At 37.7% G+C, this 17,833-nt stretch overlaps 1 protein-coding gene across 2 annotated transcripts in view; it reads right to left on the reverse strand.

The window, feature by feature from the left end:
- The window catches only part of RGS22 (regulator of G protein signaling 22), a 134,771-nt gene that overhangs the window by 110,424 nt on the left and 6,514 nt on the right, over positions 1-17,833 (reverse strand). For both annotated transcript variants that reach the window (XM_039233860.1, XM_039233859.1), the window contains exon 3: positions 8,524-8,586. In XM_039233860.1, the coding sequence (XP_039089791.1) occupies positions 8,524-8,586 (63 nt within the window). The remainder of the gene's footprint in view (positions 1-8,523; positions 8,587-17,833) is intronic.

Raw genomic sequence — 17,833 nt, forward strand, 5'->3', positions numbered from 1 at the left:
GTATGGAACAGGCCACCCCTTCAGCTTCTGCAAACCATAAATGTCACAAACATTCTAAACCACCCACAGAGGACCAACCTAAATCTGTATGTGGGCTCATCCATCCAATCCCACAACAGTCACTGAGCATAAAACACACAAAACAAAACCAAAAGGGAGAAAAAAAATGTTTTCACACTATAGCACAGAAGAAAACTTAATAAGCAAACACTTGTCCATAAAGAGTTGACAGCAAACACACACACACACACACACACACAACCAAAAAAAAAAAAAAACCCTCCCAGACACCAAATGAAAACAATATCTGAATATGAAGCTGGCACCAGAACAAACAGAACGAAGTTATGAAAGCTAGGATTTGGAAAGTGCCATAATCGTTTATAATAGCAGCAACTGTCCTGGACTCCCCTCATCAAAATAACATGGAGGCAGGCTACCAGCCATCAATTTCTGGATCTTACAGTATGTCCCACGGGTATTATGGGGTAATGGAAAGAAGGAGGATAGGAGCCAGAAAGCCTGATTCCTAGGCCCACTTCTGCCACAATCCAGTCTGGGACCTTGGGCATGTCTCTACAGATGTGGGAGAAGACTGAGAAGTCTCAGAAATCTTGATGACTTACAGGACAGACTTTTGGATTGAGAATATATCTACACTATCTATCTCAGGCTTAGGTTGTTGGGGGTTTTCAGTGGAGATGGTAGAGGCGGCGAGGCAAAAGATTAGAAGGTTTGTTTATTTTAAAAATATCTTACACTGGGGGCGCCTGGGTGGCTTAGTCGGTTAAGCGTCCGACTTTCGCTTAGGTCATGATCTCGCGGTTCGTGGGTTCGAGCCCCGCGTCGGGCTCTGTGCTGACTGCCGGCTCAGAGCCTGGAGCCTGTTTCAGCCTGTGACTCCCTCTCTCTCTGACCCTCCCCTGCTCACGCCGTCTCTCTCTCTCTCTCTCTCCTAGANGCTCAGAGCCTGGAGCCTGTTTCAGCCTGTGACTCCCTCTCTCTCTGACCCTCCCCTGCTCACGCTGTCTCTCTCTCTCTCTCTCTCCTAGAAATAAATAAAACATTCAATAAAATAAAATAAAATAAAAATATCTTACAGGGAAGATGTAGAAATAAAAAACAGAATCATCCTCAAAGCTTTGGGAGATACAGAAGAAAGGGACCTATCCTTGGTCCCAGGAAATTTACAATGTAGCTCCTGAGATAAAAACAGAGAAGATTAATCAAATTTTCTTTAGCTGGGAAAGTCTAATCTCCCACCTAATACATATACCCCCATAAAATATTCCCCCAAATGATTTCCTAACCTATATCCGAATATCTCCAATCACAGGAAGTTTACCCCTTCGGATAATGTCATGCCTACTGTTCTGTTCTACTGTTGGAAAAGAAACTTTAAGTGTCTTTCTTCTGGTGAGTGAAAATCAATTTCCTCATAAATGCTGGACTTGGTTTTGCCCTCCAGCTTCACAGAACAAGTTAACCCCTCTTCCTCAAACAGATCTTGAAATATTTGGAAAGAGCTAGTCTATTCCAATGCTTCTACCCATTCCCCAGCCAGGTTCAACACCCACACTTCTTTCAACCCTTCCTCATCTGACATGGTTTCCAGAGTGTTCATTGGCTGAATCTCCCCAAGTATGGTTTGGCAAAGCAAGTCTTAACCTGTGGCACCAAGAATGGAACACAATATTCCAAATGTAGTCTGACAACTCAATCCGATTTTTTAAAAAGACAAAACAAAATATTTATCGAGTGCCTCCTATGCTCTAGACTAATATTTTTCTTGATTTTAATTATACTTCTGTTAATGCTCCCTAAAAACACACAGGTTTGTTTGACACCATTTCAGATTACCACAATAAAAATGAGACCAGATTCTGTTCTTCCGCTGCCAGCTCTATAGCTCTTACAGCGCTGTAGGACAGGTTTTTGAGCCATGTGGACCTGGGTGGACCCTGTCACTTAACTAGCTGAGTGACCTTGAGCTGGAAAAACACTAGTTCACTTAGGTTTCATCCAAGACCCTAATGAAAATAATGTGAAAAGTCAAAGCCAATGAGAGATTTATGTGGCAAAGAGGTTTATTCTCTAGACTGACAATGATCTACCAGCCTAATTAAGGAGTGACTGCCCCTCATGTTTCAGGAACAGAAGATGAGTTGGTTCAATAAGTGAAGGAAAAAGAAAGAGAAGCACTAACTCTATGCCAAGCACTTAATATACATTACCTTGTTTCATTATAACCTTATAGGACAGTTACATTGTTTTCACAGAGAAAGATATCAAGGAATTAAGTAATTAAAGAATGTGTCTAGGATCACATGGGTAATATCTGCCTCACTTCTATTACTAACCATTACACTGAGGGGTGAGCACAGGAAGAATATGCGTGGTCATGGTGGGTGGGGGTAGCTCAGGGGAGGCAGGAACGATAGTGCAGGATGACACAAGCAGTATGAAGCTGGAGGTAAAACTAGAAAGGTTAGATTGAGGCCAAATTGCAAAGGGTCTTGAACTCCATACTAAGGAATTTGGGCTTAAATCTGTAGGCTATTAAGAGTCAACCCCTACTGGCTATAGTTACAGAACCCATTCAAATATTTGAAAACTAATTTCACAGATAATGATATGGGCTTTGGAGAGACAAAGCTGCATAAGTGGAGCATGTGTTGGGTGTATTATTTTAGATAGGATTGGGAGGGAAGGTTTCCTGACTAGAAGTGACTTAAATCAGGGAGAAGTTGTGAAACAAGTATCTCAGCAAAGAGCACCCCAGTCTAAAGAGCCCTGAGTATGCTTGGCATATTCACAGAAGGAAGAGGCACAGGAAATAAAGACCAAGAGATGGCAAGAGCCAGATCATATAGGATTCTGGATTTTATTCTTAGTGTAATGAGAAGCCACCTTTGAGGCTTTGAGCAGGAAGTAACATGGTTCCATTTATCTGAATTATTATTATTACTTTATTGCTATTATGCTTTACTGAAACCATAATATATTTAATTTATGGCTCCCTAAAAATGCCACTCTATAACGTTCCAAAAAAAGAGAGCTCAGTTTGGTACATTTATTCTCAATAAACCCATGCTGGCTTCTAACTCTTAGCTAAGGGCTAATAAACCAAACATTACTAATCCGTTCTAGAATCTTGCCTTGAGAATTCAAGAATTCTTGAGAATTCATCATTCTTTCTTCTCCCTGTCCCCAAATTCTTTTTGGAAACCTGTGACCATATTTCCCCTTCTCCTATCTTGTGGCATGAAGCATGGGTAGCTAATAGGTAGATTACATGGTACCATATGTAGCTGCAAAGGCATGAGAGAGACAAAAAGGGGGAGGGGGGAGATAGAATGAGAGAATGTAAAAGAGAAGGATCTGGAGAGACAGAAAACAGTAGAGAAGTGGCCCACATGGGACATATGAAAGGGTCAAACTGCAGGAGTCTGCTGGGGTAGGATGAACACATGAGTGCAGAGACACTCTGTCACCTCACCTGAAGCCTGAAACACACAAAACACACAAAAATGGTGACATCAAGTCTGTCCGGATGGCAGGACTCTGGTTGAATTTTTCTTACATTTAAGGTAAATTTTCTCTAGTATTGTTATGTCACTTCTATAGTTTAAAATAGATTTCTAATTTTTTTTTACATTTATTTATTCTTCAGAGACCCAGCACAAGTAGGGGAGGGGCAGAAAGAGAAGGAGACACAAAATCCGAAACAGGCTCCAGGCTCTGAGCTGTCACCACAGAGCCTGAAGTGGGACTCGAACCCACAAACTATGAGATCGTGACCTGAGCTGAAGTTGGATGCCTAACCGACTGAGCCATCCAGGCACCCCTAAAATAGATTTTTTAAAAATAAAGTTAGTAACAGAGGACCATGGGGGAGAAGAAGGGGGGAAATAATGGGGGAGAGGGAGAGAGGCAAATCATGAGAGACTCTTGAATGCTGAAAACAAACTGAGGACTGATGGGTGTGGGGGCAGAGGGGGGAGATGATGGACATGGAGGAGGGCACTTGTGGGGATGAGCACTGGGTGTTATATTGAAACCAACTTGACAATAAACTATTTGTATAAAAATAAATAAAGTTAGGTAGGGGAATTTATGTGCTGAAGCAAGTAAAAGCCAAGATAATCACAAAACTTGAGACAAAGAAATGTAAGTCTTGAGAAATTGAAATCAGACCCAATAGAGACATTTTTCTTTTTATTTATTTTTTTAAATTTTTTTAAAAATATTTTTTATTTATTTCTAGGAGAGAGAGAGAGAGACAGCGTGAGCAGGGGAGGGTCAGAGAGAGAGGGAGTCACAGACTCTGAAACAGGCTCCAGGCTCTGAGCTGGCAGTCAGCACAGAGCGAAAGTCGGACGCTCAACCGACTAAGCCACCCAGGCGCCCCGACATTTTTCTTTTTAAAATATCACAAAAATTAGAGGAAGAATGGAGAATGCAGAGCCTAGAGGAATGACTATATACTCAAGAAGAGCAAAATTCTAAAAATTTGTGATGTTGCTGGGTTTTTTATAATATACAACCAGATGATGAAAAAGTTGCAAAATCAGACCAGGGGCGCCAGGCTGGCTCAGTTGGTTAAGTGTTGGGCTCTTGATTTCAGCTCAGGTCATGATCTCGCAGCTCGTGAGTTCAAGCCCTGCATCTGGCTCTGTGCTGACAGCGTGGAACCTGCTTGGGACTCTCTCTCCCTGTTCTCTCTGCCCTTCCCCCACTCGCATACACAGGGACACACTATCTCAAAATAAATAAACTTGGAAAAAAAAAAAAGAAGAAGGAAGCCTGGGTGGCTCAGTTGTTTAAACATCCAACTCCGGCTCAGGTCATGATCTTGCAGTTCAACGAGTTTGAGCCTCACGTCGGGCTCTGTACTGACAGCTGGGAGCCTGGAGCTTGTTTCAGATTCTGTGTCTCCCTCTCTCTCTCTCTGCCCCTCCCCAACTCACACTCTGTCTGTTTGTCTCTCTCAAATAAATATTTAAAAAAAGAAAGAAAAGAAAAAAGGGAAAATCAGACCAAACAAGAACCCATGAGGTATCCTATACCATCACTCAGGCCTCTTGCTGGAAAGGGAGAGGTTCTTGGTGTCCCAGCCTAACCCCCATAATGGTTTCAGAGGCCTGGCTGTGCCAAATGGAGGAAAGAACACAAATTCTTTTGGAAAAAGGAAAACAAGACAAAACAACAAACATGCATTCATAGATACATACATATATGCAAAAACTAATCTAGGCAAGAAAATTCATCTAGTACTTTCTCTTCAAAAGCCATTTTCAGTGGCTAGGCTTTAAGAGATTCAACATATCATGGCCCACTACCACTCTCACCATTACTATTCAACACAGTACTCAAACTCTTAGCCTCAGCAATCAGACAACAGGAAGGAAGGAAGGAAGGAAGGAAGGAAGGAAGGAAGGAAGGAAGGAAGGAAGAGAGAGAGAGAGAGAGAGAGAAAGAAAGAACACCCAAATCAGCAAGGAAGAAGACAAATTTTGGTATTTGTAGACAACATGATAGAAAACCCAAAAGACTCCACCAAAAAAAATTGCTAGAATTAATACATGAAATCATCAAAGTTGCTGGATATAAAATTAAGATACAGAAATCTGTTGCACTTCTATACACCAAAAATGAAGCAGCAGAAAGAGAAATCAAGGAATCAATCTCATTTGCAATTGCCCTAAAAACAGTAAGATACCTAGGAATAAACCTAACCAAAGATCTAAAAGATCTACACTCTGAAAACTATAGAACATTTATGAAAGAAACAGAAGAGGACACAAAGAAATGGAAAAGCATTCCATGCTCATGGATTGGATGAACATTGTTAAAATGTCTATACTACCCAAAACAATCTATACATTTAATGCAGTCCCTATCAAAATGCCACCAGCATCCTAAAAAGAAAAACACAACTGGAGGCATCACGATTCCAGATTTCAAGCTATATTACAAAGCTATAGTCATCAAGACAGTATGAAACTGACACAAAAACTGACAAATAGTTCAATGGAACAGAATAGAAAACCCAGAAATGGATCCTCAACTATATGCTCAACTCCTCTTCAACAAAGCAGAAAAAAACATCCACTGGAAAAAAGACAGTCTTTACAAGAGTGAAAAATGGGAAAACTGGACAGCGACATGCAGAAGAATGAAACTGGACTTTCTTACACCATACACAAAAATAAACTCAAAATGGATCAAAGACCTAAATGTGAGACAGGAAACCATAAAAATCCTAGAGGAGAACAATCTCTTTGACCTTGGCTGGAGCAACTTCTTACTAGTCATGCTGCCAAAGGCAAGGGAAACAAAAGTAAACATGAACTATTGGGACCTCATCAAGATAAAAAGCTTCTGAACAGCAAAAGAAACAATCAACAAAACAAAAAGGCAGCCTACAGACCTGGAGAAGTTATTTGCAAAGGACATATCTGATAAAGGGTCAGTATCTAAAATCTATAAAGAACTTATCAAACTCAACACCCAAAAACAAATAATCCAGTTGCGAAATGGGCAGAAGACATCCAGATAGCTAACAGACACATGAAAAGATGCTCAAAGTCACTCATCATCAGGGAAATACAAATAAAAAGTACCATGAGATACCACCTCACACCTGTCAGGATGGCTAAAACTAACAACACAAGAAACAGGTGTTGGCGATAATGCAGAGAAAGGGGAACTCTTCTGCACTGGTGCATCCACTCTGGAGAACAGTATGGAGGTTCCTCAAGAAACTAAAAACAGAACTACCCTAAGACCCAGCAATTGCACAACAAAGTATTTACTCAAAGGATTAAAAAATACAGATTTGAAGGGGTACATCCACCCAATGTTACAGCAAAATTATCAGCAATAGCCAAACTATGGAGAGAGCCTAAATGTCCATCAACTGAAGAATGGTTAAAGATGTGATATATATGTATATATACATGTATCTATATCTATATAAGTATATATCTGTGTATACATATACACATGCATTCATATATTATATATACATTATAATATAATATGTATATTATATATACATACACATACAATGGAATATTACTCAGCCATCAAAAACAAATGAAATCTTACCATTTAAAATGATGTGGATGGAGTTATAATGTATTATGCTAAGCAAAATAAGTCAATCAGAGAAAGTTAAATACCATATGATTTCATGCATATGTGGAATTTAAGAAACAAAGCAGATGAACATATAGGAGGTGGGGTGGGGAGAAGAGGGAAATAAATCACAAGAGACTCTTAATGATAGAGAAGAAACTATGGGTTGACAGAGGGAGGTGGGTGGGAGATGGGCTAGACAGGAGATGGTACTAAGGAGGGCACTTGTTGGGATGAGCACTGGGTATTGTATGTAAGTGATGAATCACTGAATTCTACTCCTGAAACCAAAATTGCACTAAAATTTAAATTTAAAATAAATTTGTGCTTGCTTCAGCAGCACATATACTAAATTTAAAATATATTTTAAAATTTTAATTGAAATTAACATATTATGGCCCACTCCATTTAAAATTACTTATGACATTTTATATTCCAAAATTTCCCTGGTAAATATGTTAATGAAAAAAGTTTTCGCATTTGCATAACAAATCATGAAAACCTTTTATCTTTTATCTGAAATTCCTGAATAAATTTATTCACCAAGCAATGTAAGTGTTTTATGATACTTAGTATTATCAGTCAATGCTCTCGACAACTAAAATTCTATTATTTGGCATCCACCTATGTCTTATTTACTATTGATATAAAATTCTAGTTAGCTCAGAGACAAATTCCACTTTAATATCTGTACAAGAGGATGACAATAATTACCCAGAGGCAAGAAATAGAGGTTTTTTTTTTTTTTTTTTTTTAACTGTTTTGGCTTTATCACCTCTGTTCAATGCCTGAAATGGTGCCAAATACAATAGCATCAGATTTGTAGAGAATACTTTTTTTCTAGTTCATCCACATTTATTTTTTATTATTTATTTTTTTGTGTACAGAATACTTTTAATGGTTAGAAAAATTCCAGCTTTTGGGGCACCTGGGTGCCTCAGTTGGTTAAGAGTTCAACTTTGGCTCAGATCATGATCTCATGGTTTCTGAGTCGGAGCCCCATGTTGCGCTCTGTGCTGACAGCTCAGAGCCTGGAACCTGCTTTGGACTCTCTGTTTCCCTATCTCTCTGCTCCTTCCCTGCTCACGCTCTGTCTCTCAAAAATGAATAAACATTAAAAAAATTTTTTTTAATTCCAGCGTTCTTATGTAGTCATTCATTCATTCATTTTTATTGTTGTACAGCTGATGCAGCTTTCTTTAGTAATTTCTAAATATGATTCAAACCCAAATGATTAACTCCATAAAAAAGGTACAAACTTCACTTTTCATTAATAATTTTAAAGCTTTTATCCCTCATAAATTTATCTTATAAGATAATCCAGTAATTACAATATTTTGCTTTGATAATATATTCTACAGAACATAAGAATACACTCACTGGAAGGCTTAGGAATTCATTAAAGTAGTCCACAAGGAAATCATCTGTTGCCAAAGAATCTTCCTGCAAAAATATAAAACACAATATTATACTTACACTGAGATGTTTTAAAACATGTCAATATTATTCTCTAAATCTGCTCATCAACAGATTATAATGTAGATCTTCAGATCTTTTTCAGTCTGTCAACAGCAAGTCCTCCACTATAAATAGAACACAGTGCTATAATCTCTGGAAAAAAGAAAGAAGAAAACAGAATAGAGCAAACTCTTAAAAGACTTTGCCAGTATGCCTAGCTGGAAAATAGAACCCGTGAAAAATACAGCACAGCACTTAAATGAAATATAGTTCAAAACTCTACACATGGTACATTTCCTACAGACATAGTTTTATACACATATATGTATATTTACTTATATTATTATGTTAAATATATTTCCTAAAAATAATGGCAGAATCAATAAAGACAGAATCAGTGTTTGGAGTTAAAATGAAATTCAGAATGTAAATTTCTTAAATTGCCTAATGGAAGTGATAAACTAAGTAAAGAAAATATTCTACTGCTTCCTCCTCAGGATGAAACAGCTTTAGTAATCTGAGTCCTGCTTAACATTTGCATGAAGAAATTTTGACAATGCATGTGTTCTAAGCATAAAGATTGTATATATTTTTTCCATAACTATCTCACCCACTAACATAGTCACTTTTGAAACTGGCAAAATTGGAAAGCCACTGCCAAGAATAAATTCTCTCTTCCAAATAAAACACCTTATTTTATTAGCAATTGTTTCCATTGTGTCAAAAGCACATCATGGCATATTCTGCAATACAGTACATGTGTTTATTTTGTTATTCATAATTATATTCCCACTTTGCTAATCTAACCCGAAAGTTGACAATATGACACAATGCTATTATTTCCATATGGCTGATTATTTTCTTCTTATATTGGCCAATTTCTAAAATTTGCTGAAGTGTAGTGTTGCAGTATAAGGAAGATACTCTAGCATATTGACTTGGAAAATAGATCTTGCAGGGTAATTTCTTTAAGTATTTGTAGTACAATTAGAATAGAGTTATAAATAACCACTTACACGATTTAGTAAGGAACTTACTAAAAATCTGAACTTTTAAGACAAACTAAGAATTTAGCTTACCAAAAATATCAACTGATTTAAACAACAACAAAGTAGGATCTCATAAATCTTCTATGTTCATAGCGGTACTTGTACTACATATGTATATATACATATATATTAATAGTATAATATATAATAACATAATAATAATATATTCTCAAAGTTCTGACTGGCAAAGATCTAATAAGGCAGAACAAGGCTGGTGAAGGCTATATACAGCAATAAGCTTTCAAATCTTACCTTTCAAAACTACTTTAATTTTCTGGATTTTATTTAGTGAACTACCTACTTTCTGCTGAGTCTTAGGAGAAATCAACTGAATTTAATAAATATTTTTAGGATCTTCTAGACGGAAGGCGCTGTGCCACAGTAAGGGTGGCCAAACTTTGCACGACCGGGCTCATGATCAAAACTCCTCAGATGGGAAGCGTGAGTACTTTTAATTAATAACAGTAGGGGAGTACTGTCCCTTGTTAATCTTTCTAAAATAGCATCTTATTTTTAAATTTTACCTATCCAACAGAATGTGTATGCCACAGAGTCAGGTGGACCTAAATATTGCTAGAATATGGCCAGCCACATGGCCACAAATTTCTAGATAATCCTCAGATTCACATTTTCATTGCCAGTTGCCTCACCCTTCTCAGAAAACTGTAACTCAATGAGTTCCAAACAATCTATGATGAAGTAACTGTTTTGTGTTTTCCCTAATCCTTAAATTTCAGACAAATAACTTATAAAATACAGTAAGAGTGAATTACAAGAAATAAAAGATACACATAATACAAAAGCCCAATTGTTTATTACTAAATTCAGTAGATACAAACAGACGCTGTCAACATATCATAAAGTTTCTAAATGTTTGCTCTAGATTTCAGAACTCATCTCAACAAGGACTGATAAGTCTCCGGCAGCTCTGGTCCGCAAACACTCATCAAGTAGCACCACACTACCTGGTGAGCAATTTGCTTCCAGCAACCTCAGATCCCCCTGAAACTGAACCACACTGACAGGGAATTTCTCTGGAGTTCAGTCACATCCTCAAGTTTGCATTTCCAACCACAGAAACTCAAAGTACTCAAAAACATCAAAATCTGTATTTCTTTTCTGAAGTTGTATCTTGCTTTCTCCCCATATGAAATTCAGCGCTTCTGTGCTATTAGGGAAGTTCTTTCTGCAAGGGAAATAAGCATGGTCTCCAAGTGTCCTCTCCTCAGTCCTCCTGCTGCACTTCAATGGGAAGGCCTGCACGTCTCTAATTTTTTTTTTAATGTTTTATTTATTTCTAGGAGAGAGAGAGAGACAGCGTGAGCAGGGGAGGGTAAGAGAGAAAGGGAGACACAGACTCCGAAACAGGCTCCAGGCTCTGAGCTGGCAGTCAGCACAGAGCCCAACGTGGGGCTCGAACCCACGAACCGCGAGATCATGACCTAAGCGAAAGTCGGACGCTTAACCGACTAAGCCACCCAGGCGCCCCAAGGCCTGCATGTCTCTAAATAAATGAGCACATCTTCCCACTGACGTGTCTAGTCCAACATGTTCAGGTAGTTTGTCATATCAGTGAGCCAATGAGGACCTTTATTAAACACTTTATGTATTATTTATTTATCCATAGGTATTAAGGATCTTAATAAACACTTTATTCTCAAAACTCTTTATTTAAAAAAAAAATTTTTTTTACAAAGGCCTCGATCTAAAGAAGCAGGTCAGTTACTCTCCGTAAGTTTCCTCAATCTAGTCACATGGTTGTATTAAAATGAACTAAGTCTCCATGTTTGGGATTAATATATTCCAAATAACCAATAAACTGGTGGTGGTTATTAATGGTATAATCAATTCCTCCATTACATCATTCCATGAACCTGACTGCAAACTTTGCACCACAGATTCTCTGCTGAATGATGCAATGGAAGGTAGGAACATTTTTTCAGAATTGAATACACACTTGAAACCTGTTTTTTCATGTATTACAGGTGTGCCATCTGTGAAAGTGAAGTCAGCTTTTCCGTTTTTAGTCCAAACATCTCAAATTTCTTCCTGAAAGAGGGTTAAGCAAAATAGTTTATATGTGCTGGCTAATTATGGTAGACAAAAAATTTTTTGCTTAAGAATTTATTTTGCTGAACCTTCAAATCAGATAAACTACAATTAGTTCACCACTCTAAAACAGGCAAGATATACAAAGAAGACCTTGTAAACAAGGAAGATGAAATAAGATATACACAGACATAAACCACAGTCCACCAAAGAATATGATACATGCCAAAAGAAAATTATGGTATTAAATGTTTCCTCTCAAAGGAGGGAAAGATATTATCTGGTAGGAGGAATTAAAAGAGACTTAAGTCAAGAAAATAGGATTTGAAGTAACTTCAAATTCTATAATTAGAAATACATAAATTAGAAGCAACAATGCAAATCACAGAGAGAAATGCATGAGCAAAGCAAGGTGGGAATCAAAACATAGTAAAGGTGATCACACTTAGCTAATGGCAGAAGCAGAAAAATGATCCAAGTTTCCAACTTCCTTTCAAGCCATTTGCACGTTAAACCAAAGCCATTCATCTAATTTCCAATGCAGAATCCTATACCGACGCACTTTAGCTTAGGAATGCTATCATCAGGCAGTGAACAGGACAGACCATATTTCAAAAATGACACCTATCAGGATGCACCTATTTTTATTGCTTCTTCCTAAATTATACATGGTCTTTCTTTTCTCCTTTCTAAACAAGCCAATCACTAGACCAGAGCTTCCTATGAGGCAAAGACAAAGGAGTTCAATGGGTCAAATGAAAATAGACCTCTTCAGCCTTCAAGGCAACCAGGCACAGCCAGGGATGGTTAGGGCTCCCAGGATGGTGACCCCTGGTTGTGAGCAACCTTGTTTGGTACTCCTCATGCCCATCTTCCTCCCCCTGGAGAAAGTGATTTATGAGTCACATTCCACACCCACTGCTCCTCTGTAAGACACTGAGCATAGCCAACGAGTTGCTCAAGCCCTGGACATAGATTTATTAGCTATCTGCAGAGCATATCACTGTCCCATGGAGCTGCCAGAAGAGTTTGTTTGAGATGTCCAAGAAAACAGTACAAGACAAAGGTGCTGACAGCTTGGAAAAGAGGGGGAAGGGAGATCCTGGAAGGCTGCGGATGACGGCTCCAAATCTTTGCCTTCACATATATCAGATATTTCTGTCCATTGGTAACTGAGGTATGCCTGTAGTAGTATTGAAGCTAGACATAAGGTGATCACTCAAAAAATGTACCCATATACTGCAACACAGACTTTCATCATTACTTTGAAATATTTGATATGAAACATTTTATTGATTTCTAAATCTGTTTATCTTAAGAAATTTTAATTTTGTATTTGTCATGAAAAAAAACTATTAAACTTTAATTTTAACTCTTGCAATTTTGAATGGTTACAAAAAATAGTCTAAAAATTTTTTAACTCTTATTGGGTGATACAGTTTCTTACCAATAGAGACTGTTCAAGAATTACAAGGGATCACCATTAAAAAGTCTCAATTAGCAATTGCATACAGTCATTTCACTATAAAACTTGATATTAAAAAGTTACCTACATCCAAAAAGGAAATTAATAAAATAATTCCACTTAGAAAGAATTTGCTGCAAAGAAGTTAGACAAGACATAAATACATGGAAAGACATACCATGTTCATGAACTGGAAGACAATATTGTTAAAATGACAATCCACCCAAAGCAATCTACAGACTTAATACAATCTTCACCAAAATCCCAGTAAAATGTAAAACAACAAATAGAGATTAAAAAAAGGAAGAAAAACCCATCCTAAAACTCATATGGAATTTCAAGGGACCTCAAATAGCCAAAGCCATCTTGAAAAAGAACAAAGTTGGAGGACTCCTACATCTTGATTTCAAAACTTACTATAAAACTACAGTAATCAAAACTGTATGGTGTAAAGACAGACTTATAGACTGTTGGAATAGAATAAAGTCCATAAATAAATCCTCTCATACATGATCAAATGATTTTCAACAAGGGTGCTAAGACAATTCAGTGAGGAAAGGACACTCTTTTTCAAAACATGGTGCTAAGAAAACTGAATGAAGTCAGACCCTGACCTTATACCATACACAAAAATTAACTCAAAATAGATGAAAGACCCAAACATAAGAGTTAAAACTACAAACTATTTACCAAAAAATAAGGATACATTTTCATGAGCTTGTATTTGCCTGTGGATTCTTAGATATGACAACAAAAGCATGAATAACAAAAGAAAAAAGAAATTGGACTTTATAAAAATTTTAAAATTTTGTGCATTGAACCCCTCTCTTAAGAAAGTGAAAAGACAACCTACATAATGTGAGAAAATACTTGCAAATCATATATGTGATAAGAAAAAGATAAACAATCCAAATTTTTCATATGGGAAAAGGTCTTGAATAGACATTTCTATAAAGAAGACATTCAAATAGTCAACAAGCAGGTGAAAGGATGCTCAACATCACTAGCAATAAGAGAAATGGAAGGCAAAATATCACTTCACATCTACAAGGCTGGGTACAACTTTTTTTTTTTTAAGGAAAATAACAAGTATTGGTGAGGATGTGGATAAATTGGAACCCTGTACATTGTTGGTGGGAATGTGAAATGGTGCAGCTGCTGTGGAACACAGTACGGCAGTTCCTCAAAAAAGTAAACACATAATTACCATATGATGCAGAAATTCCCCTTCTGGGTATACGTCCTAAAGAACTGAAAAGCAGGGACCCAAACAGAATTTTGTACACCCATGTTCACAGCAGCATTATGCAAAATAGCCAAACGGTGGAAACAAGTCAAATGCCCATTGACATATGAAAGATTAAACAAAATATGGTAAACACATGTATGGAATATTATTCAGCCTTAAAAAGGAACGAAATCTCAGGGCACCTGGGTGGCTCAGTCATTAAGCATCTGACTTCAGCTCAGGTTATGACCTCACAGTTCATCAGTTCAAGTTCCACATCAGGTACGCTTGAGCCCTGCATTGGGTCCTGCATCGGGTAAGCATGAGCCCTACATCAAGTGAGCACAAGCCCCATTTTGGCTGAGCTCAAGCCCCAATTCAGGTGAGCTTGAGCCCTGCTGCAGGTGAGCTCATGTCCCACTTAAGGTGAGCATGAGTCCTGCTTTGGGTAAAACATAAGCCCTGCTTCTATTTCTCTCTGCCTCTCAAGGGATTCTCTCTCTCTCTCTCTCTCTCTCTCTCTGCCCCTTGCTCACTTGCATCCTCTCTCTCTCTCAAAAAAAAAAAAAAAAAAAGAAAAGAAAAAGGAATGAAATTCTGATACATACAACAACATGGATGATCCTTGAAAATGTTAAGCTAAATAAAATAAGCCAGACATGAAAGGGCAAATACTGTATGATTCCACTTATATAAAGTACCTAGAATAGTAGAATCTGTAAAGACAGAAAGTAGAATAATGGTAACCAGGAGTTATGGGAGGGGTAATGGGAAGTTACTGTCTAATGAATAGAGAGTTTCAGTTTGGGAGGATGAAACATTTCTGGACATGGATAGTGGGGAATGTTGTACCACAGTGTGAATGTGCTTGATGCCACTGAATTGTACACTTCAAAATGGCAGATAAATTTAATTTTATGTTGTACCTAAATAAAAGTTATACATACACCAGAATCACTCAACAACATGGATGAATCTCAAAAATATTATGCTGGGCAAAAGAAGACTTGTACAAAAGAAAACCAACTGCATGATTCTATTTATATGAAGTTAAATCTAAGGAAAATCTATAATCTATGCCACTAATCTATGGTGACACATAGGACAGTAGTTGTCTTAGGGGAGTGGAGGCAAGAAAAAATTGGGAAGGGGATTGAAAAGACTTTCTAAGATAAGAGAAATGTTCTATATATTAATGAATGTTTGGATTACATTCATTGTACCATTGGGTACATTTGTCAAAATTCATCAAATGTTCATCAAAATTCATGAAATGTTTCTATTTCATTGTGCATAAATTTTACATCAACAAAAGAACCACAAACTAATACTAAACACTACTTTATGATATTCATGTTTAGAAATTCCTGCTTAGAAATGTTTAGGGTGGATATGTATCACATGGATACTACAACTTACTTTGAAACATATTTTAAAAATGGATTGATGGATAGATGGCATGGTGGACATGATAGAAACATGTAAAAGCAAATGTAGCAAAATGCTAACAACTGTGAAATCTTAGTGGTGAGTATATAGGTGTTCACTATCCAATTCTTTCAACTTTCTCATATATTTAAAGTTTTTCATGATAAAATGGAGGGGGACTTATACACAAGGAAACAATATCAAGTTTCTTGGCGCCTTATGGGCAGACAGCCTTCTTGGCCTCCTGTGTACTAAATGAAAGACCCCAAATCACTATCGTCGCCTCTAGAATAAGCCCCTAGACATGTGACCATCTTCTGACCACTACCCTGGGATCCCATCCACTAAGGGTCACACCTACCACCTCTGCTTCACCCTTCTGTCCATAACATGCCAAACCTCATCTTCCCTACCCTTCCTTACCCACACCACACTACGAATCAGTCTTTCTAATCACATTTCAATTAATACAAGAGCTCTACCTGCCCCCAACCCCCAATCCTTTTCTATCACCAAAAAAGTTTATGATGAATGCAATTTGGCTACTGCCCAGCTGTCCAGCCTCAACTCATATCACCATGCTTCAGTCATAGCAACTTTTTTACAGTTCTACACCTTTGCACATGCTGATTATTCTACCTAGAAAATCTGTTTCTTTTCTTCTTCTTTTTTTTTGTTTTTTGGCCTTATTCTCCTGCCTATGCTTTTTCTTCCCCCAAATCGAGAGTAGTGGTCACCTATGTTTCCCCTATCACAACCTTTAACACTTCATGCTAAAATTGTCTGTTTGCACATCTCACCCACTGGATTATGAGCTTCTGAAGGAAAAAGGGTTTTTTTTATTCACTTTTTCAATTCCCAATGCATTTAGATAACAGATGATTATAACATTTTTGTTGAATGATTACATGAAGGGTACGAAAGCTTAAAAAACTGGTGACCTAATGAAGACTCTAGTAAAACAATATCAATAAAATAAAAAGGAGATATATTACAAAAAGAGGAAAACAGTCAGAAAAGGAGAACACAAGGTGAAGCACACTCCACAAAGTGGCTTGTTGAAAGTGTACCGTGCTTACATCAAAGCATTTGGGGAAATTTTAGAGCTCATAGTATATTTCTCAGACCCATTCTTGTTCACAAAATTGTACTGTATTATGAATGCAGTCTATGAAGGAGGGAGAAAATAAGGGTGGCTCATGCAGTGAAGAACAGAAGTATGGACTCTCCTCCTTTTATTCCTGAGAGTTATTATCACAAGTTACAATCAGCGTCTACCCAGCAATAGACTTCTGTTCTCACTCTCTTTACTGGAAGAAATTCTCAAAGATCTGAGAAAGATAAAGGAAGCTCTCAAGTCCCTTTCATCCAATTTCATCTCTAATCATACCTACCTGGCTTCAGTCAGTTCATTTGGCCAAATACCCTATGGCTTTCTCCCTGCACAAAGGTCCTTACAACCTGATATTCTAATTTAAAAGAGAGAACCTCAGGGCACCTGGGTGGCTCAGTGGGTTAAGTGCCTGATTCTTGATTTTAGGTCAGGCCACGATCTCACAGAGCTCACAGTCCATGGGCCCAAGCCCTGCATCAGGCTCCATGCTGTCAGCCTGGGATTCTTTCTCTCCCTCTCTGCCCCTCCCCTGCTTGTACTCTCTCAAAACAAAAAAGAAAGAGAGAGAGAGAACCTCATTCTTTATCACCTCTTCTTCCATTCCACACCTTACCCATGGGTGAAAAGCTTTCCTAAGTCCTAATGCACTTTTTGATTCAAACCTCAAAATTCACACTTAAACATCAACTGCTTATCTTCCTATTGTTTCACATTAAAGGTCATCTTGCCAATCAGAAACTGTACCACTTTTGGGAATACTAAGTGGGCAGCGTGTGTCCCCGATAGTGCCTAATAAAGCCGAAAGTGCAAGGAGTTGCTTAACAGCATGCTTGGTCACTACCTTATTGGTGGAACTTCTAATGCAGTTTCTGTAGTTCCAGAAAGCATCAGAAATTTGA

The sequence above is a fragment of the Hyaena hyaena genome, unplaced genomic scaffold, assembly GCF_003009895.1.
Source record: "Hyaena hyaena isolate Hyena2069 unplaced genomic scaffold, ASM300989v1 scaffold_79, whole genome shotgun sequence".
Taxonomy (NCBI): Eukaryota; Metazoa; Chordata; class Mammalia; order Carnivora; family Hyaenidae; genus Hyaena; species Hyaena hyaena.